Source organism: Falco punctatus (genome assembly GCF_963210335.1).
Source record: "Falco punctatus genome assembly, chromosome: 7".
NCBI lineage: Eukaryota > Metazoa > Chordata > Aves > Falconiformes > Falconidae > Falco > Falco punctatus.
Genome location: NC_137587.1, coordinates 12,092,110 through 12,115,205, shown reverse-complemented (window position 1 = coordinate 12,115,205; position 23,096 = coordinate 12,092,110). Strand labels below are relative to the sequence as shown.

The following is a 23,096-nucleotide window of genomic DNA, read 5'->3' as shown; positions in this document are numbered from 1 at the left end:
AGAACCTGACCAAGGGAGTTCTCCAGCGTTCCTTGGGGTTTCCTGGGCAAAAAGGGAGTTCTCCAGCCTCCCATGGGGTTTCCTGGGCAAAAAGGGAGTTCTCCAGCCTCCCATGGGGTTTCCTGGGCAAGAAGAGAGCCAGGCGTTCACCTGCCACTGTATACTGTCTACATTGCATCTGTTTTTTTAAAGGCCAGTAAAAAAAACACCTCTTGTTTTCAGATCACCACCCAAATTCTCCATGTTCAGTATTCCATTTCCTCTTGGCCGTGCCCAGAGGCTGAAGTTGAAGGAAACCAATCTAGAATTACCATAGGATTGCAACCGTCTTTGCGGCGAGCATCTTTGTTTCTTCTAATAGTTAAAAGGATTAACCTTCTTCCTTGTACGTTTAATTAATCTACATATTTCTGCATGTATGTCAATTAACGCTTTTCTCCAGTTCCCCAGTGCTTCTCTCATGTCCTGCAATGGTAAAATCAGGTAAGATTTTTATTTTACATCCTCCTCTGACCTAACACTGCATTTTAGGCTGCAACATTACTCGGTTGTTGTGCCTTGCATGCACACAGAGACAATACAGTTTCAGAAGAGATTAGCGTGCTGTGAAGAGCAGGCATGCCATCGCGGCAGGACCTGAAATTTAAAAGGCTATTGCCAGTGAATTAGTTCAGTCAAGGATATTCAAATTAAGTCTCCAATTAGCAGCTGTAAACATGCGCAGTGCATCAATGTATCAATAAAGGCTGTTTCAGTTTAGAAAGACCTCCCGCCCCTGCGCCACTGAGCCCTGGCTTGGGGCCAGTGAGATGATGGCTTAACGACAGTGCTACGTGCGGAGCGTGAGGCGATCGGCGATCAAACGCAAACTTTACTCCAGAGTGCACTTCACAGACGCTGTGGAGGGAAGAGGGGGAAACCCACGCCTGCAGCACACAGACGCTCAAAGCGCTTCTCTGTTCTGGTTCTTACTGGTCTCCCTCCCCCTCCTGCTGCACGCCTGAGCACACATGCTTATTGCCCACACTTTTTTTAAAAAATATACTCTGTTTGATTAAATTTTAGCATTATTTTTGCCTGTTCTTGAAGCCCTCTTTCATCACCCAGAAAACTCTTTCAGTCCCCTCCTCTCCCTCAAGAGCCAAACCTGGACGAGCTGCACTGACAAGAAAGCATCCCAAGCAATCAATGCAGATAGAGAAAGTGTCCCCTGTAATGAGTCCCAGGGGACACGGTGACAAGCGCCACCCCAGCAGAAAAGCAAATTCGTAAGTAAGTGCAGGCTCATTAAGGAAATCTATAAGGACCGTCCCCCGTGTGTTCAGGTTCTCAGCAGGGAATAAAGGCATGGTAACCAGCACAGACATCCTCTGTGGAATATCCTCATCTGTGTGGTAGAAAGATAATTTCATAGTTCTTTAAATGTTCCAGCCTTTCATTCTTTGTCAGCACTTAAGACCTTTTCAATTCTGCTACTAATCACCCAGAGGATTACACCACTTTATTTCCTGCAACATTTAAAGAACTATGTATTTTGATGGTCTTGTGGCCTTATTTCCCGACCTTTAACAACACACCCACAACACAGGCAAACTGTGTTTTGCTGGTGTTGGAGTTGCCCGAGCTGGCCAACATCCCTTTTCTATTATTATTTATTTAATTTTAGCCCGCAGGCTCAGGGAGAGTGAGCAACACTGCCTGCAAGACTTCCACCAGCTCACAGCCGGCACGCAGCACCCCTAACGCGCCCTGAGCGCTCCCCTTCAGAGGCTCACAGCCGGCACCCCTGGGCGACCGCAGGCACAGGAGGTGACAAGCCACCACCCTGAAGCAGATGTGCCATGGGGACAGGGAGGCCCCAGCATGGCCCCTCCTTGGGGCCAGCGGCTGAGACACCTTCCGTGGCCTCACATGCTCCCACAGTGGCAGGGGCAGCGCTGCACCGGGGAGATGTTTTTCTTTGTCCCCTTTGGCTCAGCGAGAGTTTCCCAGCTGCCAGAGGCAGGCTGGGTTCAGACTAGCGCCGTCACACTTGGCGGGTACCCCAAATATGCCTCAAGGGTCCTTCCAAAACTGTCAGAGTCGTCTGGGCTTCTGAGGCTGCTGTGACACTATTGCACCGCATACACAGAGAGATGAACCGTTCTCAAGTGTTTGTTATCACAGCAGTAGCACCAAATTAAGGCTAATTGATGAGACCAGTTAACTCTGGAAGGAAGCTGTCTCACTCACCCCCCACCACCTTTTCAGAGGACCTTGCCTAGTTAACAGAGCATTCATTCCTGCATAGGATTTTGTCTAAATGAATATTTATGGATAAAACTCATTAAGATTACCCACAATAAATTACCATCAGAAATAATTTCTGCTATGCTTAAATAACATGTGTAGTCTTTACCACATGCAGGCAAAGCCTTAGAGAAGTTGTACTGCTCTGACTACACGTGTACGTTACAACGGTGCAAGCTCTCTAGTGTGGGTGCAATTAAAGGGGGTGAACGTGTATACACAGGAAGGGAAACAAGCTCCTCAGATTCAAGGCAATTTTGTAATAATAACTATACACCTGTTCTAAGGTTAGGCAATAAAATGTATCAGTAAAAAAAAAATTCCTATTAAGTGTTGTAATGCCTGTCATCCCCACCACCTACACAGCTGGTACTTGCACCAGTAAGGTGTGTGTAGACAGAAACTAGGCAACTCTGAACAAAGCAACCATGCATAAACACAGGCATGCACGCACATAACAAACTGGGCTCAAGCCTTACATTTGCACACCTTAAAGCTATTCACAAAAGCTCTTAACTCCTAGACATGGAAGCCTGGTCTTAAACCCAGCTGCAGGGCAATACCAGACTCCAGACCTGAAGGGGCTGCTGAATTCCCACTTCACTTTTTCCACTGGTTAAGCCTCTCCCACGGATTTATGCTGCCACCACCCGACAGAAGAGCCCAACCCTACAGGCTGGCTGCACCGCTGCTGCTGCCAGGGGCTCCGACCTCCGGCCAGGGGACACAGCCACGCCCGAGGGGTCCCCTGCCCAGCTCCCCCTCCACAGCGGCAGCTCTGCGCCACCGCTGTCCCCTCGGGAGCCCTACCCCGTTTGCCATTCCCACTGCAACTCAGTGAGGCAACAGTCCTTGGGAGGTTTCTCAAGACTCAGTCCAGGACCGGGTCTTAATGTAATAATGCTCTTCAGCATTGAAGGTAGCTTTTGCAGGAAGCACAGCAGCTGTTGAGAAGGGAGGTGGTCTCTCTGGTGTGCGTTCAGGGTGTTTCCTGAGGATGCAGAAAGCCTGCAGTGGTCTTTCTGGCTCTGTTCCCTCTATTTTCCTCTTCCTCTCCAAAACCTTTCCTCTCTGGCAGCCAGTGTGACAAGAGCAGCGTGCACTGGAGCCACGGCAGGGGTGGCCAAGGCTGAGCCAAGCTGGAGGTTGGACGGGAGCTGCCCTCCCAGGATGCCAGGGGGTTGGGTAGCCGAGGAAGCAGCCCTCATCCTTGTCTCTCCTCTTGCCTGGGATGGAGAGGAGAGACAGTGGCTGCACAGGCACAACAGGCTGTGGAAAGAGTGGAGGTAAGAAACCCCCCATTGAGGGGCTACAGCTGGCTTTACTAGGGGTGTGTGGCACAAGATACATGGTGGCAAGTCAGAGCTATAGGGGTATATATGCATATTTATGTGTGGGGGTGAAGTAGGTACTGTGTGTGCCCATAGCTATGGTCACCATTGGTGCAACTGGTGCCTTTCCTAACCACAGCCAAGACATGGTACTAACACAGCTCAATTAGCAGCAATAGCTTCTACTGGTTGTAAGCTGTAAAACAGGTTTTTAACCGACTGCCAGCAAAAGACAAAAGTAAACTAAGAAAGAAAGAAAAAAAATGTATTTGTTTCAGTTGCAGACTTCTTAGGTAAGTGTAAGGAAACAAAAAAACACAAGTCAACTACATTTTCATCCTTGCCAAGAAATAATCACTGTCAGTGTCACTCTGGCACCGAGCCTGTAGGTCACCAGTTAGATGTCAAGTTATGCACTGAGAAATATAATGGTAAAACGCACAACTTTGACATGTCAGCCCTTGACCACCACCAAATGCTGAATTATAGTAAATTTGGCAATGAGGACCAACATCCGCAAACCCACTCATTGCTCCCCTGCGAAGAGGAAGCCTGTAAAGCAGTTAACCAGGCAGCGACCCTTCCTGCCCGCCTGCTGCTGCGGCACCACGCATATGTGCCGCAGGCAACGGAAGGCAGAGGACAAGTTAACGTAGGGACGCGGAAACATTGGTGAATACTGTAAAGAACAAAGTTATCAATACATCCCGGGCGACCCCATTCTGTTTGTGCACACCTAGTCAGATGCTGTGGCTTGTATGTCTGAACAGCAGGAGAGGTGAGAGTATTTACAGTGAAGCTTCTCCTTTTTCCACTTCTCAAACCACTTCCACCTGATTCCCTGTGGGAAATCAGAAGGGGAAGGTGCAGTCATACATTGTAGTCTTCAGCAGCAAGCACAACACCCTAAGACTTAACAACCTAGGAAGAGGCAAGTTGAGGACTAATTGACACTTCCCCTCTCCCTCCCCTCTTTTTTAAGTCTCCTCTTCCAGATCCCCCCAGTTCTGCATTCTTTTTCTATCCCCACGGTCCAGCAAGGGGCTGTGTGCAAGATCCCTTCCTCACTCCCTGGGGCCTCGGGGCAGCAGGGAGGCAGTGGATGCCAGCACGAAGCCTTGGAGCCCGCTGCCCAACAGCATCTCACATCCCAGGCTTTTCCCACTCAGGGCTGCGTTCCCCAGCCTGCCCTGACTGGCACCTATCTATCTCCCTGTAGGCACGACTGGAATAATGGCTACCGATAATGCTATAGGACAGGTTTGCTGCAAGACAGTCAGTTGCAAAGGTCAGTTACAAATCATAGCTGCTATCTATAATTTCCATCAGCTAAGGGACCTTGCTCCCTGCCAAGGCACCGTGTAAAAGATGACCCGTAATTCAAATTTAAGACTAAATGTAGACAAATACCAGAGACAGCACAAGAAGTCACCGCAACTTTCCTTGATGTTTTCTAAACGTATCCTAACGTAGTCTAAGCCAAGTACCAAAGGATGTGCTTCAGTCCCATTGATTTGAAAGAGATATTAAAAACAAAAAAAGTACTTAAGTGAATTGCTGAACTGGGGCCAAAACTTTAAAAAAAAAATGCCTTATCAATTTGTATAAAAAAATTACAGTGCAAAATGACATAAGCAATGATGAATTATTATTATCATGACTTACAGACAGGAAAAATGTAAACACATTTCCTCTTTGAATTTTCAGGTCCAAAAAGAAAGCATAGAAAAGAGTCTATTGTAACCAAAGGATTCATATGAACTAGATATATGAGGCTCAAAATTGTTATCTTTGCTACAAAGTAGGATGCAATTCCCTAATGTTTGGCACAAGGTGCAGCCACCCTGCCATTTCCAGCTGACAAAGCTGGACGAGCTGTTTCCAGGCTGTGCAGATAGCGTGCTACGCTGTACTCCTGCAATTTATACTATTCATTTTAAATCAGCTGGCCAGTGGCACGAACATTTATAAGCCTCCATGGAACCATTATGGTCAGGAAAATCCTCTTGCATTACTTTATTTGTGCAAAATCAGAGCAACAAGTAGCTTGTTTAATCAACTGCTTTCTATTAAGTGCTTTGCATGGTGGCACTAAGTTTCTTTGTCTACTAATCTTATCAAAACAGAATGACAAGAGAAAAACGACTGTAGGGAAAAGCTCCTTTCTGTCAGTGAGAGATAGCAGATGCATGTATGTGCCTGAGTGTCAGAGGGGAAATGGGGCTTACAGCTCTCTCCAAATCACTTGCAGGAATGGTCAGGAGTAGTATGCTGATGGGACAACATGCCTGCAAAGAGTTTAAGCAGTAGGAGATAGTCTACTTGGCATGAGCCTCCACATCACTGCCTGAACAGCTAGGGACCTTCTCCTTGCTTTTCTGACCAACTCCCTGCCATCTCTTTTCAAAGCAATAAAATTATGGTCTAAAACAAATTGCTATGTAATGTTAGGCATCAATCAAAATCTTTTGTCAAGCCCCACCACGTTCTGTGCCGACACATCAGTTATTCACTCTGGTGCGCACCACAGGGCCCACCAGCTGCCCTAGGCACAGGTACCAGACGGAGTTCCCAAAGCACCTCTACCCAAGACCTCCTCTCCTAATCCAATAAAACCTTTTTCACAGAAGCTTATGAAGCCTCATGTTGCTGGCAGCTTTCTAACAACGTTGTTTCAGTCTTCAGCTTTGTGACAGAAGGATTACAGTCACGATAAATCAAATCCAGGGCTTCAAATTCCCTCAAGTTGGTATGTACACATCCCCCTTCTCCATCAGTCTAAAACCAGCAACACTTAGTCACAGGCTTCCTTTTCTGACCTCCTCATTCTCAGAAGCCATCCACTGTAAGGCAGATGTGGCCTGCTGGTGCCAAAGGACCACTTGCCCCTAACCTACACAACAGGAATCCAATTGAAACAGGAGAAAAACTTTTTTTTTTTAGATATTCACATTTTAAAAAGTACTTTGACTTTGTAGGAGTTATCTTGAAACATTTGATAAAAGTATTGATCTCTTGCAAGTGTGTCAAGTCTGTTCAGCAAACATCAAGATTTCATCTGATTAAAAATGCATTCATGGTTGGGTCATTGTGGTTTTATCTTCTCCCTCTATCCCAACCCTTCCACATATTGAAAGGAAGTGCTGAGGGAATACAGACACTGTTGAACCATCCACCACCACCATCACCCCACACACACCCCGGAAAAAAATATATATATATCTGTGCAGCATAGGAGAAAAAGAAGGAAGATGCTTCCACGTACTACATCAAGCAAATTGCTCAGGAAGCAATATGCAGGGTAAGGCTGTATTACACTGAGCTACCATCCAGGTAAGTTCTGAAGTCAAAGAAGAGTTTACTGTGAAATCAAATAAAGACACTGGGATTAACACAGACAACTGGAATCCTTAATGCAAAGAAATAAGTTCAGTTTGACTGTGTACATGCTGCCTTGCATCAGTGTTATGAGCATCAATGCATCTCCATTTAAACATATACTGTTATTAGCAGTGAGCTGTAATGAACTGAACTATTCACTAATAACTACCTTGGGAAGAGTCTGTGCACAAATATTAATAGTAAGGACAAGCTCCCCTCCCTTCCACAAGGCAGGCTCAGTGGGAGGGGGCACTGAACTCTGAATCTTGCCATTTTCCCCAGTGGCTCTCCCAAAGATACTGTGCCTTGCAATGCTGCACACACCCCTGCCAGTCCAAAGGGCAAATGCTCCCTGCACCCAGAGGCACTAATGCCACCTCTGTTACAGTGTCCCTCCCCACCCACACAGCTGCAGAAGGCTCACACCAACATTTCATGACCCCTCCTACAAAATCAAACTGAGAGCCACATAGTTAGGGCTTGCAAGTAATAGGGATATTGGCAGGCATGCCAGCAGGGCTACCACTGCAAGTCTCCAGCTTTAAGAGCTGATGTAGTGGCGCTGGGAAGGAGCGGTACCAGAGCAGTCCATGGCAAGGCGTAAGAACGTACCGAGGGAAATGCACTACCGGTATGGGACAGATTGTAAAAAACTTCACTGCTTTGCCATCATTGTGTAGCTCCAGAGACTAATAGACTCATTAAGCTCTTCTTGGCTGCAAAACTGCAGACAATATAAAAGAGTCAAGTAACCTGCCCTAATGCCACAAACACGTGCACAAACTCAGGATAAACAGGCTCTTTACATCGCCTGAGAGCTCAGACTTACTTCCCTTCTCATACGGGATCAGCCACCTTCTGCCCTTCTGTGACTGCGACCATAAAGCACAGGGACAGGCTCCGAACGCAGCCGAAGAGAGGTCGCTGGGTGGTTCCAGACTTCTGCACAGGAGAGGGAAAGGAGGCCCAACAGCAGCCACCTGGCTGCCTGAGGCTCTGGCGTCACATGCTGCAGGTAGCACTTTTTTTCCCACTGCCTACTGTGGAATAAGTGCACTACAGTCAGGTTTTTAAGAGTGATGACACACAGCAGGTACAGAATTCAAGCTGCTCATAACTGCAACACCCAGCTAATGAGCTCACACACCATTCCACAGAGGCTACCCACTTACAGATACGTGCATCACTGCCTGTAAAATATTGACCTGTCTCTCCGATACCCTGTCCCTGCTGAGTGAAGCGGCAATCTGAAAGATTCTGAGTGCCTCTTGCAGAGAAGTATCTTTCAAAAGTTTCAAAAAGTCATTGAAAATAATTTGATGAAGAACAAAAACAAGAGCTAATATGCCCAGGTTTATACTCATCTAATGCTCTGATTGTCAAGTAAAAATTATACATTCCTGTGTATAATTAACCAGGCTAACTAATCTTGCTTGACAAACACAGATATAAACATCGGCTTTGACACTGAGCCAAAGCAACCACTCTAGGATCTGTGCCAACACTGAATTCCTCAGTCTGATAGCATAAAACGACTTGTCTGTTGTATTTACAGTTCCAGTGGCTCTGGACTCTGCCGGCAGCCGGCCAGAAGAACAGATTTGAACTTACCCATTATGCCGGAACATGTGCATTTGATTAGAAGAAAGAAAAATTATGCATATTTCTTCTGGATGGTGGTATTCATCAGACCTCCCATTGTAAACTAATTGCAAGGCATGCTGCTACACAAGTATCAAAAATACTTTGTAACATATAATAAACCCGTATATTTTTATAGGCAGTATTGCCTTCATCTCTATAGCCAGTTTTCTGTTATCACGCTCCTTACATCCACAACTCACATCAGAAAATTCAGCATTTCACTCTGTATTTTAATTGCAAAAGATAGAATTTGAATGCTATAGAACAGAACTTTTCTTTCTTCATACATAAATGCAAAACTATTTCACCTCATTAACAGAGTTATGAGGGACTCTGTAAAACTACTCAACCCAAGCCTGTGACATCTCATGCACTTTTTTTTCAGTTCTTAGGAACAGAAATTTTGCTAACAGCTTGCTAGACAGACCGTGTTTCAGAATCCACCTAAGAACACCCCTCATGCAGTAGGCAGAAGGACCCGCTCTGGTTTTCATGGCTAGTGGGTGTCTGCTGAAGTGCCACCACAAAAGACCTGCTTCTGCTGTGACAGTCAGAAAGGGCCCACCAGGGTGGGGTGAGCAGGCAGGTGTCACGGCTACAAGTGGAAGATGCAGAAAACATCCCATAAAATAGTGAAAGGCCCACACAGAGATTTTGAAGCAAGTTTTCAAGAGGGTTTGCATCCCACAGAGACTTCCAAATTAACTAATCTCATATTGCAAACACATTTCACTTCATACATGATGCTGGATGTGAGCAGCTGGGTTCTGAGCTGAAGACATCCAGTCATGGGGTTCCTTCAACACAGGTCAGCTCTTTGGATTCTGACTTCTTGCCTTACTTTCTAACCAGCAGGGCTCACTGGTGCCCAGCAGGTGCAAGATGAGCTCAAGGTACCCAAAGGCAGCCCTAACATGGATTTCAACCCACGATGGTACCCAAGAGGGTACCAGTCACTCACAGTAGGATACATTCCTGTCAGGACCAGGGTGCAGAGTCCCTGCAGAGCACAGCCACACCAGTTCAAAGTACCTTCCACCCCTCACCCTGAGGACCAATGCAGCCTGCTGGCAGCACGTCAGGCACTGACCTAGCCAACGCGGCCCAGGGCAGCAGGCACTGCCGGCATCACTCTGGTTCCCTGCCTGACCACAGGGAGACCTGCTCTTCTCTGGCAGAGGCAAAATGAGAATGGGGGAACTGCCACAGCCTCTCGTCAGCCAAAGAGCTACCCAGACATCCCGCTGCAAACGCAGCTTTTACGTGTCCACACACCAGCCAGCCCCCAGCCCCTGCCTCCCTGAAGGGGGGACTTCCAGGGCCCTGGGTTTCCCAGTCTCTACAACATCTGAGCCTGCCAAAGGGATGGATATCCCAAATTCCAGAGCACCTGGCACATCTGCAGCTTCTACATTAAAAAAAAAGCGCAGCAGCATTTAAAGGCACTTATGTCTTGAAGGAGACATTTCTCAAATGGCTTTTCTTCTGGAATATTTTCCTGCCTTTTTTAAAAAAAAAACAACACACTGTTGCTTTTAGTTACTTATAATACAGGGATTTTTCTACAGGGCACTCCCTCAAGCACCAATTAACCCCAAGAAAGGACTTTGGGACCTGAGGAGCCAGAAGCTGCAGCACATCACCCTTTCACCCTGGTCCCTGGAGCATCAGCTGACTTGGGGGCACTCCAGGTGACTGGCCTCACAGACCAAGCGGCAGCTTTGCTTCCCAGCCCCAACCACCCGCCAGCTTTTCTCCACCAAGCATCAGCACTCCAGCAGAGTGGGCACAGGTCCTCAAAGCCAGTGACCCTAGTCCGCCAGCCAGGCCTCCCTATGCACAAGGACGTGAGTCTTCTCATTCTAAAACAACTGAACCCAGGTCAACAATGCCTCAGTGATATCTTTAAGCCATTTACTCACTAGAAAAGGAGAACGACTTATTATTTTACTAGAAAATGGAAGCTCTCATTGAGGAGAGCGCAGAAGCCAACAAGCAGTACACTTTGTCTGTCGACAGAGAGTCCTTTAGAAGAATCTTATCTGGTTATTTTGATTGTTTAACCATGTCAACTAATATTTTAAAATATGACTTACTGCAATGATAGATTTGGATCACTGGTCTGCAAAGATGGAAGGTTACATTTCATTATCAGCCCTCAAGTATCAACCAACAGCTCCTCAGAGTATCCAGTACCCTTGTGAAGTTTTACTTCTGTCCGTTCTCTTTGATGCGATCTTAACTTCCTTGCAAAGCTGTTGATGTTCATTTGGAAACATCAAAACCCTAACTGACTCATTTCTCTCATGGAGCTACAATGAAAGACTCCTTTATTGGAGAAAAATAGTTCTTGACTTCTTATGTTTGTGTAGCTACAAAACCAATGTGCAGCAGCACTTCACAGTAAGCAGACATAAAGCTGACAAATTCATTTACAAAGCAAATTTCTCCCGCTTTTCCAACACCTGGGCTGAAGATTAAAGTCATACTATTGGTTTAAAAGCATAAACCTCTAAATAATGATGAGGCTGATATTGCACAGGTTCCTTTTCATGACAAGAGGAGTTACCATGTAGCCAAAGACTTACACTTTAAACAAATTGCTTGGGCCACTTAGCTCCATCTAATACCTATACCCCAAAACAATAAGTTATAATAGCATACATCCAGGTAAGAAGTTCGGGTCCAGTTGCTCAGAAACACCCCACATTCCTCCAAATGTTAAGCTGCGGAAGTTTACTGGGCATCCATTTATGTGTATAATGTAGCAGATAAAATAAAAAATACATTGAATTTACATTTAGGATTTCCGTGCATGCATTCACAAGACTTTAGATAAGCAAAATGGGCAGGTATAGTGGTGGAAGGAAAATGTCTATAGGTGATGTAGGAACCTGCATGCACTGCAGTAGTCAGCTCGTTAGTCACAGAAATAATCTTTCTGCTGAAGGCATCCCACATCTCAGTTACGGACAGCAGCTGCTATTCCAGGGCCTCACATATCCATGGTACTTATTATAATAAAGGCATTGATTACTATTAATTTATGATGGAAATTTCTCTGCGTTTAGTTTTACAAATAATACCAAGTGCCTTTCAGGCCTGAACTGTTGTTCCATGTGCTATCTAGAACCTGACATCTTCCACGCTGAAGACAAGGGCCAAAAGTCTTTGTAGCAAGTAGCTTGGTATCTAACTTATAAAACAAGTTCTGTCTTGTCTGTTATTACTATTTGTACAAAAATGACTGCAAGAACACCACAACTCAGTTTTTAAAGTCATCTATACACTGCAAGGTCACCCTCCAAAAGACCCTTCTTCCCAGCTGGTGCCAACAGCCTTCACCCATCCAGCTGACTCTTTCTTCAAATACCTTGTAAAAGCAGGGGACAGCCTCCTTTTACTCCGGGCCAGCTTTAATGTAAGCCCCTGTTTCCCTCCCCAAGGTCATCTGCAATGCAATGCAGCAATGCACTTCCAGCAGTAATCAGGCAAACAGAAGTCATCCAAAGAAAGAACTAGGATGACCTTAAAGCCATGCCAAAGCAGAATGGTTATTTATACCTCCTAACACCAGGCTCCCAGCAGGAATAAATGAAATCCAGTCTACCCACATTTTAAACCAGATCTACCCAAGCTTTAACCAAATTGATGATCAGTAGATCCTCAGCCCAGGAGCAATGTTTCAACCTTTTATTATTCCCACTATTGTGTGGAAGTGGGGGGGGGGGGGGGGGGGGGGCCTGCATGCACAGGTTTTAAGGTGTTCCCAAGCAACTGGTAAATATCACCATATGGTTTCCTTTGTTTTGGGGGGAAGGGGAGTGGGGGGGAGATATCTCAGTACCACTCAACACATCCCCTTAGTTCAGTACAAGTTAGGACCACAAGAAATGCCTGACTTTACACTTCTGTAATTATTTGAAAAAGAGTTTTATCATTCCTGGCATAGCTCTAAAGCAGTGAATGCTTTGAAAATGTGCTACATATTATAGAATTTATAAGTCAGAAATAAAGAAGCGGGGACATTTTCAGCACTCAGGACAATGAGGCAAACTCAGTTCCAAACCAGTCTGCTTTGCCACCACAAAACAGACAAGGAAAGAAAAGCCAAGTCGTCCCAAACTGAAGTAATGACATTACAAGTGCAAATAAACTTCACTGGGACAGAAACCTATAATACAAGTGTCCTCTCCATTTATGAGCAATACAGCCTAGAAAAAACAACTCCACACTTCACAAAAAAAAAAAAAAAAAAAAAGTTTGCCGTGCTCAAACCGAGCATCCCTTACTTTGTGCTGCACGCCCAACCCCGGCAGCACCGATCACCTCTGCAGCCGTAGGACGCTGGCAGGAGTTGACCATCGAAACTGTTTTGGCTAACGCTGTCAATGGGCGCAAGCGGCCGGGTCGGCGGGTCCGACCCCGCGGGTGTGCGGGGAGCGGGCAGGGAGCTCTCCCCGCCACCCGAAACAATCCCCCGAAGGGCGGTCACGGCCAAGGCCAAGGCCTGGCTTCCCCGCCGGGGCTCGCCCCGCCGCAGCGGCCCCCCCTACTCCGCAGCCAGCCGCGGGGCGCAGCCGGACTCCGGCCCCACGGCCGGGAACCGGGGTGCCGTCGGGAGCCTCCGGGACGCCTGCGAAGTCATCACCGGTGGCACGCGGGGCTACGGGCAAGGGCCCGGCCAGCGGCCGGTAGGCGGGGAGGCCGGCGGAGACCCAGCACTGCGGCGTGCAGCCTCGGAGCGCTGCCGGCACCGGCGGAGCAGCCCCGCGGCCGCGGTTATAGCGAGCTCTCCGCACACGGCCGCCGGCGGCACGGTCTACCGAGCGGCTGCCCGCCGCGGGCGTCCCCGGGGCAGCTCCCCGCCACCGGGAGCGGAGCGGCGGGGCCCGCCCGGCGGGGCTGCCGGGGCCGCGGACGCGAGGTGGGCGGGCGCCCGCGGAAACTTTCTGCCAGGTCCCACGGGCGGCTGCGAGGCGGGAGGCAGCCGGTGCCGGCGGGCGGGCCGGGGCCCCGCGGCCCCTTACCTTGGATCGCTCCTTCACGTAGTACTTGCCGAGCCGGCTCCCGCAGTACATCACCAGCCGGTCTATCAGCGTGAGGAGGAAGTTGATGGCCTCGCAGCCCTCCTCCGTGCCCCCGATCCACTTGATCTGGTCGCCGCGGAGGTGCCGCTTGGCGACGCCGCGGCTGGGGCCGGCCAGCTGCCCATCGGCCAGCTCCCCGTCGCGGTGCATCCGCTTCACCCGCTCCAGCACGCAGTCCCCCACCACCTCCCCCAGGAAGTTGTCCAGGTAGCAGAAGCCGATGTCGTGCAAGCAGGGCACCACGTACTCCAGGGCGATTCTCTCCAGGTCCAGCCTCATGATGTGCCCCAGCGGCATGGCGCGGCGGGGACGGCCGCACCGCTGCCCCGCCGGCGCCCGCGTCGGGAGGCGATGCCCGCCGGCTCCAGGCCGAGCCGGGCAGGGGCTCCGCCGCCGCGCGGGGCCAGGTGAGGCAAAACTTTCGCCGCGGCGGGCTGGGCTCCCCGGCCCGGCGTTGCTGAGGGCGGCGGTGCCGCCGGAACCCCGCGCTGCTGCTGTTGCTGCTGCCGCTCCTGATGCCGCCGCCCGCGCAGCGCCGGGACCCCCGGGGCCGCGCGGGAGCCCCGCCCGATTTATGGACGGCGGCGGCAGATGGCCCCGCGCTGATTAATGCGCCGGCTACGTGCGGGATGTGTGCTCGCCCCGCCGCCCGCTCGCGCGGCCCCGCCGCACGTGGGTGGAGCCCGCCCGGCGCGCCTCGCCCTGCCCCCACCCCGCCCACCCCCGCCCCGACAGCCAATCGGCCAGCGCGGGGTGTGGCCAGCCTGCGGGGAACAAGCGGCGGGGGCTCCCGCACGTGCGCCTGGAGGGTGTGGCCTACGGCCCCGCCTCGCCGGGGAGCGGGCGTGGCCAGCGCCATTGAGGAATTCTCCCCTCGCATGTCGGCGGGCCCCGCCGGCTTCCCAGCCCGGCCCCGCCGCCCCGTCCCGCCGCGGGGGCACCGGTGCCCCGCCTCGCCTCGCCTCACCTCGCCCCGCTCCGCCGTGGGCCCAAGCGACGTTTGCAAATGGGCTCCCCCCGGCGCTCTCCCACCGCCCCTTACACCCGCCTCCCGCCGCTCCGGCACCAGACGGAAGCACTGCGCTGGCGGCAAGTACCGCTCTTCTGGGCGAGGAATGCGCTGGTTCTGACAAGGTTTATGCACCAGCAGCCCCCCTGAACGATTCACCCCCAGCGGGCCCGCCGGGGTGCCTGGCTCCGCCGGCGGGAGGCCCCTCCCGGGCTGTCGGGGACTCGGTGCCACGCGGGACAGCCCGTCCCACGCCGCGGCGGGCTCCATCCCCCGCGTCCGAGGGGAAACGCGCCTCTCCTGGCGCAGCCGCGGCCGCCAAGCCCCAGCCCGGCCGAACTGCACGGGTGCCGTTAGAAACGCGTCAGGAAGAGCAAAGAGCGGATAACTCCCCAGCTGCGCACTGCGCGCCGGATTTGCGGCGCAGACACGCGAAGCCTCCGCAGAACGCAGGGGTAGCGCCGGGGCACGCCGCGCAGAGACGCCGCCTGAGGCCAGGCCGGGCTGCAAACCCGGCGGGACAAGGCGTCCCTGCCCAGCTCGCTGTCACTGAACTCACCGACATCACCCCCTACACACACTAATTCCGCCCCCCCGCGGCCGCCCGCGCCAGCGGGGCATCCACCCGCACGGCGGCGACCTGCGCTGACCCGCGCGCGCGGTGGCACCGCGTCCCGCGCAGCCCCGCACCCCCCCGGTCCAGCACCGCCACCGCTGCGCCCCGAGACCCCCGCCGGGCGCGGGCTGCGTGTTCCCCCCGTGTCCCCGGGGGGACGTGCCCACGGGTGGCGGCTCACCCACGGCCAGGCCGTGCGACGGGGGCCGGCGCTGTGGCACAGCGGGCACGGCACAACGCGGCACCGGCCTTACAGGCGTTTCTGCTGGAACCCAGCACATCTCACCCCCAAAAAGTGCAAATCCACGCTGGTCATTTGCTTCCCCTTCAAGCCACAAATCCCACCGGGATCACAAGCAGCCCGTGTTGCTGATGCTGCCTGAGCTGCAAGCTCCAGGGACTGGCACATGCAGAAGCGGGTCACGTACCCCCACGCTTGTTGTCCTTGAACCCAGCGGTATCTGCCCCCGGGTGCGTCACACTCAGCGCAGGTCTAGTCCTCTAAAGTCACCCCCTGACAGCTCCATCACAAGCCAAGCAATACTTTTACATCAGATAAATTCATATGTGGTCAGATACGGATTGTCAAAGGACTTTATTTGATTTAGGTACACACTTCACATTAAAGTGTGGTTATAATTAATAAGATACAGTTCTGAATGTTATTAATCGCTTAATGCTTATCTGAAAAATCAGTCAGGCATGGTAAGCTAAGAGCAGCTATAATAATCAGCAAGGGGTGCAAGATTAATTCAACTGCAAAATGTCAATGTCATGAAATTTGGATGCATTAGGAAACACTATTGCTGCACTGTTGTACTGTTCACGCATTTCTGTCAGGTAAAAGCCATAATGTGCCAAAATCCACTGATTTTTCTTGGATTCCCCCTCCTCCCCCCTTCCTGTTTACATGTACATGCGTGCACATGGTCCTGTGCCAGAGTCAAGTTCCTTATAGACCCTGAACATCCAGCCTTTTTATCGAGGGTAATCCTGCCACTTTGACAAGTCAAGGGCTCAGAGGGATATCTTCTGGCTGTACCTTAATCTGGTCATTACAGCTCTATTTCTTTCCTTTTGAGAGATTGAAATAATGAGTTAGGCAGATCTGCATCAGAAAAGCCGCAGTACAGGGTTGGAGATTGTCTAAGAAAGCTGAGTCCACAGCCCCGCTTGCAGAGTGATGTTCACAGTGTTGTAAATACCTCTATTCCACAAGCATTGATAAGTCATGTTTTCCTCAGGAGGGCATCCACTGCCCTTTGTTGGCAAATCGGGTTTTCTGGTGGACAGTGTGCTTGTTCCCTCGAAGCAGGATGTTTTTTTCACAGCCAGTGTTTGCAGTAGCAGTCAGCCACATTACTTTTCCACAGCAAGATAAAACACCAGGAAAAACAAGCCCAAAAAGTAGCGATTGTAATTATTTTTATTTACTTGTGCTATTTTACTTCATCTGTTTGCCCCTGCCTTTTGTGGGAAGTGTGATGATGATGAAGGTGTGTGATATTGTGACTGCTTAGATTGGAAACTCTTTTCAGCACACATACAGGTTGCACCAATCTCCATGCCATTATGCTGGTAACCTAAGCGGTCACAATCTCTATCACACCCCTTCCTCATTGCCAAGGAAGGGCAAATTCCTGCCTAGCCCACAGGCACCCTGCAAGAGCTCTCTCATTCCCCTTAGGGGCATCAATGCTGAGCAGAGAGGTGCTGGGCTGCAACTGTAGTAACTCCCAAGCTAAGTCATGGCCCATAAAGGGGCAAAGCACTCCTCAACGTATAGTATCCTGCACAAGGACCACCCAGAGGAACAGAAGAGGCGCAGCAGGAACAGACATTGAACCTTCCCAAGCACTTGTGACCACTCCACAGCTCCCGACAAGAGCTATCACGCAGCACGTACAATACGGGTGTTGCACAGGTCACAAATAAAGGCATGAAGGTGTGAAATAAGGAAACTCACAATGTCACCTGTACCTTTGGACAGGCACAAAGTTTGTTTACTGTGTATCACAGCCATGAAAGGCGTCACCACATTTTAATTAAAAATCCTACATCATTCAATTATATATGAGCTATCCCTCTGCCATGTAAAGCTCTGTTTATTCTTGCACTGTAGAAACTTTTCTTTTCCCTTCTAAAATTAATTCTATATTTTCTTCTTTTCCATTCTAGAATCTCATTTGCAAAACTTTGGAGTCCTCTATACCTGTTGTTTCCACCTGCCTCCATGGTACATATTAATAGAGTTCAGTACACTAAACCAGGACATTAGCATGCTGGCAGAATGATTTTAAGAAGGTTTGTTTCAGAGGATGAGAATAATTGATGAGTGTCAGTAAAGCCTGGATACCTTATTACACAGTAACACACTTATTTTGACAGTGGAGTTTACGGATGAACCACTTCACACTTCTTCAGGGCAGTGAGTTTTAAATATTTTGAATCTTGTTTTCAAATTTTTCCTTTTGGAAAGCCAGACTGCTTCAGTGCCAAGAGCCCAACTGCAAAGGCCCCAGCGAGAGAAAGGGAAGAAGGAAAGTGTATTCTTTGTAGCAGCGAGAAACTGAAAAATAGTATTTTTTAAAGCTCATAATGTGATTTGTAGAGCTGGTGTCACAAGATCTAGTAAGACAATAATTGAAGCCCTGCCTACGGAAGGAAGTTTTCTGACAACATTGGTATGGTTAGACAACCCCTCTGGCGGAGGGACAGGCAGTGTTTTTACAGGGATGACAAACCAGCACACCTTGCTATGACTGCTTGAGTGGCCACCAACCCCACCTGCCCTTCCCAGCCCTCTGCTGCAGGTTTCAGCCTCTCCTCCGCAGGGCTGACAGAAGGGAACATGTGGGGTTTGTACCTCAGCCACTTCAAAAGTGCAAAGCTCAGAGCCTCAAACCCACCTTCAGTGGGGGCTCAGTTCTACACAGAAGCGGTTGGGGCATTGGCACCTGTTCCTCTGCTGCTCAGGGAGCAGCTCCTGGCGGAGCAGCCATGTTTTGGCGTGGTGTCTCCTCCGACAACAACAGTGAGACTTGCCAGAACTCCTTTGTCAGCACCTTTGTCATATTATGTCATACTGAAAGCAGGTGTGAGGGCAAAGGTACGTGTCACAGCTTGAGCTGATCTAGCAACTCGCTCAGCGCCTCTTCCCCCACACCCCTCTTTGCACTTGCTTTGGCACACTTTGGACTCCTCCATGGCCAATCCCATCTGCTAAGGTGGCAGAAAAGCAATCCTGAGCAAAACAGTGACCAGTCACTGTCTGCCAGGTCAGGGAGTTGAATCGCCTCGGGTCAAGTCCCATGAGATCCACTGAAAGGATGGGGACCACCGGGACTGACCCCTTTGGGCAGGGATGAACAATTTGATACCTCAGCTCTCACTGGCACCTTTTCTTCGCTGGGGTTCAGAGTCAGTTAATGTGTGATAAAACTTCAGGGTAGGCTTTGACTCGGCTTAACATCTGCCAAAGATTGCCTCATCTGTAGTAGGCTGTGAACACGCGCTAACCGATGTACCAGTAACTATCTTCCAAATCCTAGTCTTGGGAAAAGCCAAGACATTGTTAGCACTATGGGAGCTCAGCTAGCATCAGTGACAACTGAGTGTTTTCTCAAAATCTTTCTGCAGCTTTCTAGGTGTACAAATAGCCCTTTGGAAGTGAGATTCCCAGCTGATGGGATTTAGTGCCCCTATCTTCTTCTAGCAGTCCCTGAGATATGCGGAACTGTAAGCTTGCAGCTTTTACTGGCCTGTCATGCATCTCTCCTGGAGGAATGGATGTTTGTGGCAAGCTGTCAGCTGTTTGAAGAGCTGTGGGGTGTTCAAAACCATCCTGCAGGGAGTTAGCCAGTGAGCAGAATGCAAGTAGAACAGTCGAAGTTGCATGGTACACCCAATTAATGCACGGTCTGACAGTATAGCACTTGGCAGTTAATTTTATGGCTATCAGCTGTAAGGTTCAGGCTGCTGTTTGGGAAAAACAAAAAATAAGTGTGCTGAAGAAGGGAGCTGCCATTGGAGCTGTAAGAGAGGAGCAGGACGGGGCATAGGCTGGGTCACTTCTTTCTGAGGCTCGATGCCCACTGTGCGTATGTGATAACACTGCCTCACTCACACCCTCTGCAAAGGGAACAAAACCCAAGAGATAAAAACTGTCTATCAGGGCAGGGGGAGCACACATCCAGTGTTGTTAACAGCTTGTGTTCTGTCTAAATTGATAAAAAAGTCTTGCTTATCGAAATTATCCATAGGAAAAGCCTACGGGACTGCAAGGGTATAAAATCTTGACTCAGCGAGCACTCGATGGAGTGCCCTCTCAGCCCACCTGAGATTCCCTACCATCCCCACACTGCACTTTCCCTCTGAGCAGGTCGTATGTCTATTTACTTTCTTTTGCTTGTAGCTTACTGTGAAGTTTTAATCAGCTCCGTAGTCTATTTTTCCTACCTTTCTGTGTGTTGCTTATTATAATCCTATCAAAGATGATCAACATATGATCACTGCCTGCATTATATTCATAAGGATGGTGGTTTGCTTGTGGGCATTGATTTATGGTGTTTATTAAAGTACTCGTATTAATCACTCTGTGAGTCCCAGTGTGTGTTTGTGCCACCCAGGCCCATAACTGCTGAAGTGGATTCCCTGCTCTGAGTAGCAGGCGGGAAGCCTGCCGGGTCACGGCATAAGTAAATAGTGCAAACAAGGGAAAGCAGTAAACTTTGCTAGCGTAGTATTTTTGTAAAACAAAGATTCAATGATATTTAAATTGCTAACATCCCTTTTAGGTATCTCACCGTACAGACATCCATATATACAGTTCCATGTTTCAGAGGGGTTTGTCTTACCCTTTTGATATGGAGTGGTAAGAACTACATCTAAGGCACTGCTTACATTTGAAATTACATAGAAAATGACCATAGATACTATTATGATTACCTTTTAAAAATAGATATTCCTTCCCAGAAACCATATCCTTTGCTACCAGGTGTATCTCAGTGTTTCTGGGATTAAACAGTAAATCCTGACAACAGAGAAATAAGTCTGCCCCAAATGGTGCACTGTAATACAATAGGGAATCTGTCTGGGAAAGCAATAATCCACCGATCGGAAGACTGAAGCCATAACCGAGTTAGCTGCATTGCCAAGGATGTCAAGTCAGAGAGCCCTAACCAGAAATCAAAGTTCTTAACATTAAAGAGATTTCTACTGAAAAGACCAGGCTTCGAAATCTTTCCTATGTCTTTTCTTCCTCAAAGACATTAACTGGTCATTTAGCGTCAATAGAGGTGAAGAGGAGGAAAGCAAGAGGTAAAGTGTTTAAAATATCTTCCCTCCTGGTTTGCAGCTGCTGATTTTTCACATTTTTAATTCTCCCACAGCTTCTAAGGAAAACAATAAATATATGATGTAAACAAAAATCCCCTTTCTCAACAAAAAAAAAAAAGGGGGGGGGGCTCTTTGGGGATGGAATGGACAGTTTAGGGATCAGACTTTCTACTTTTTCAGTTCTGTTAGTCAATGAATGAGCTACAGTTTATCATCTGGGGTTTGTAATTAAAGCCTCCACTGTGCAGTTGTCAGTACAGGCAAACTTCATTTCTGGGAAATCTCTAGCTGGTGCTGATGATTACAGTTGGCTTTTAGCACTTACTGTCCTGCTGAAATGTCAGTAAGATAATAACAGAGGTGTCCAGGTTAGTTTGTTGTTCTGTTTTTTCTTTGTTGGTGGATTTTATGTTTGTTTGGGTTTTTTTTAAGAATTCTGTCTCTTGTTACATCTCTCTGATCAATATGTCACTGAGAGACTACCAAGCCTCCTGCAGTCCACTATTACCTGCTGCTGCTGTTTCACGTGGGCACCAGTGATACAGTCAGGAGCAGACCGAGGAGCATCAAGAAGGCTCACAGAGCCCTGGGAGTGGTGGTAAGGGACTCTGGAGCACAGGCAGTTTTTTCATCAGTCCTCCCAGCCAGAGGGAAGGGGTTTGAAAGGGCCAGTTGAATCTGGTGAATCTACAAATTGTTACAGGGCTGGTGTCACAACCAGGGGTTTGGGCTATGCAGCCTGTGGGACTCGCTTTGAGAAACCTGGTCTGCTGGGGGCTGATGGGGTCCATCTGTCAGGGAAGAGGAAGAGCATCTTCAGTCATAGGCTTGCCAAGCTGGTGAAGAGGGTTTTAAATTAAAGTTGCCAGGGGAGAGGAACTTCAATCCATCCCACTCTTACCAGTTTGATACCAGTGCCAGCAAGAGCTTCCCAGAGCCTGGAGAGGAATCACACGTCAGCAGAACACCTGAAAAGCAGCACAGAGGAGTTCCAGGCACTCCAGCCAGTAAGTCAGCTTCATCGGGGGCCCAACTTAAATGCCTCTGTGCAAAAGCAACACACGTAGCATGAGAAATGAACAGGAGGAGTTAGAGATGCACGCACACCTGCAGGGCTGTGATCTTATTGGCATCATGGAGACTTGGTGGGATGGCTCCTATGGCTGGAGTGTTGGAATGGAAGGATACAGGCTTTTTAAGAAGGGCAGGCAGGGGGAGATGAGGAGGGGGTGTTGCCCTTTATGTCAATGACCAGATGGATGGATTGCATGGAGCTCCACCTGGGGATGGAAAGAGCTTATGGGTCAGGATTAAAGCGAGGGCAGGAACAGGTGACATTGTAGTGGGGGTCTGCTGCAGGCCACCCGACCAGGAAGACTGAGCAGATGAGGCCCTCTATAGACAGAAAGGAGCAGCCTCACATTCAAAAGCCCTGGTCCTCATGGGGGACTTCAACGACCCTGATATCTGTTGGAAAGACAACACAGCAGGGCATAAGCAATCCAGGTGGTTCCTGGAATGTGTTGATAGTAACTTCCTTCTCCAAGTGACAGAGGAGCCAACAAGGAGGGGTGCTATGCTGGACCTTGTTCTCACCAACAAGGAGGGGCTGGTGGGCAATGTGAAGCTCAAGGGCAGCCTAGGCTGCAGTGACCATGAAATGCACAGATGAACAAGGAACTCCTGGAGAAACTCAAACACAGAAAGAAAGCCTTACAGAGGGTAGAAGCAACAACAAGTAGCCTGCAGGGAATACAGAGAAATTGTCGGAGCAACCAGGGATCAGGTTAGGAAACCTAAAGCCCTGATGAAATTATATCTGGCCAGGGATGTCAAGGGCCACAAGAAAAGCTTCTATGGATGCCTCGGTGGTGAAAGGAAGATTAGGGGAAAGCTGGCCCCTCTCTGGAAGGAAATGGCAGACCTGGTTACCTGGGATATGGAGAAGGCTAAGGTACTCAATTACTTTTTTGCCTTGGTCTTCACCAGCAAGTGCACCAGCCATACCACCTAAGCTGCAGAAGGCAAAGGCAAGGACTGGGAGAATGAAGAACCACCCGCTTAGGAGGAGATCAGGTTCAAGACAATCTAAGGAACCTGAATGTGCTCAAGTCCATGGGACATGGTGAGATGCATCCGCAGGTCCTGAGGGAACTGACGGATGAAGTGGCTAAGCCACTGTCCATCATATTTGAGGAGTCATGGCAGCTTGGTGAAGTTCTCACTGCCTGGAAAAGGGGAAAGAGAACCCCCGTTTTTAAAAAGGGAAAAAAGGAAGACCCAGGAGACTACAGGCCAGACAGTCTCACCTCTGTGCCCAGCAAGATCATGGAGCAGATCGTCCAGGAAACTATGCTGAGGGACATGGAAAATAAGGACGTGATTGGTGGCAGCCAACA

At 49.4% G+C, this 23,096-nt stretch overlaps 1 protein-coding gene across 1 annotated transcript in view; it reads right to left on the bottom strand.

Annotated features, from left to right (window-relative positions):
* The window catches only part of EGLN3 (egl-9 family hypoxia inducible factor 3), a 28,397-nt gene extending 13,714 nt beyond the window's left edge, over nt 1-14,683 (bottom strand). The window contains exon 1 of the mRNA XM_080397049.1: nt 13,676-14,683. Coding sequence (XP_080253175.1) covers nt 13,676-14,032 — 357 coding nt within the window. The 5' untranslated portion in view covers nt 14,033-14,683. The remainder of the gene's footprint in view (nt 1-13,675) is intronic.
* Between the last annotated feature and the right edge of the window lie 8,413 nt (nt 14,684-23,096).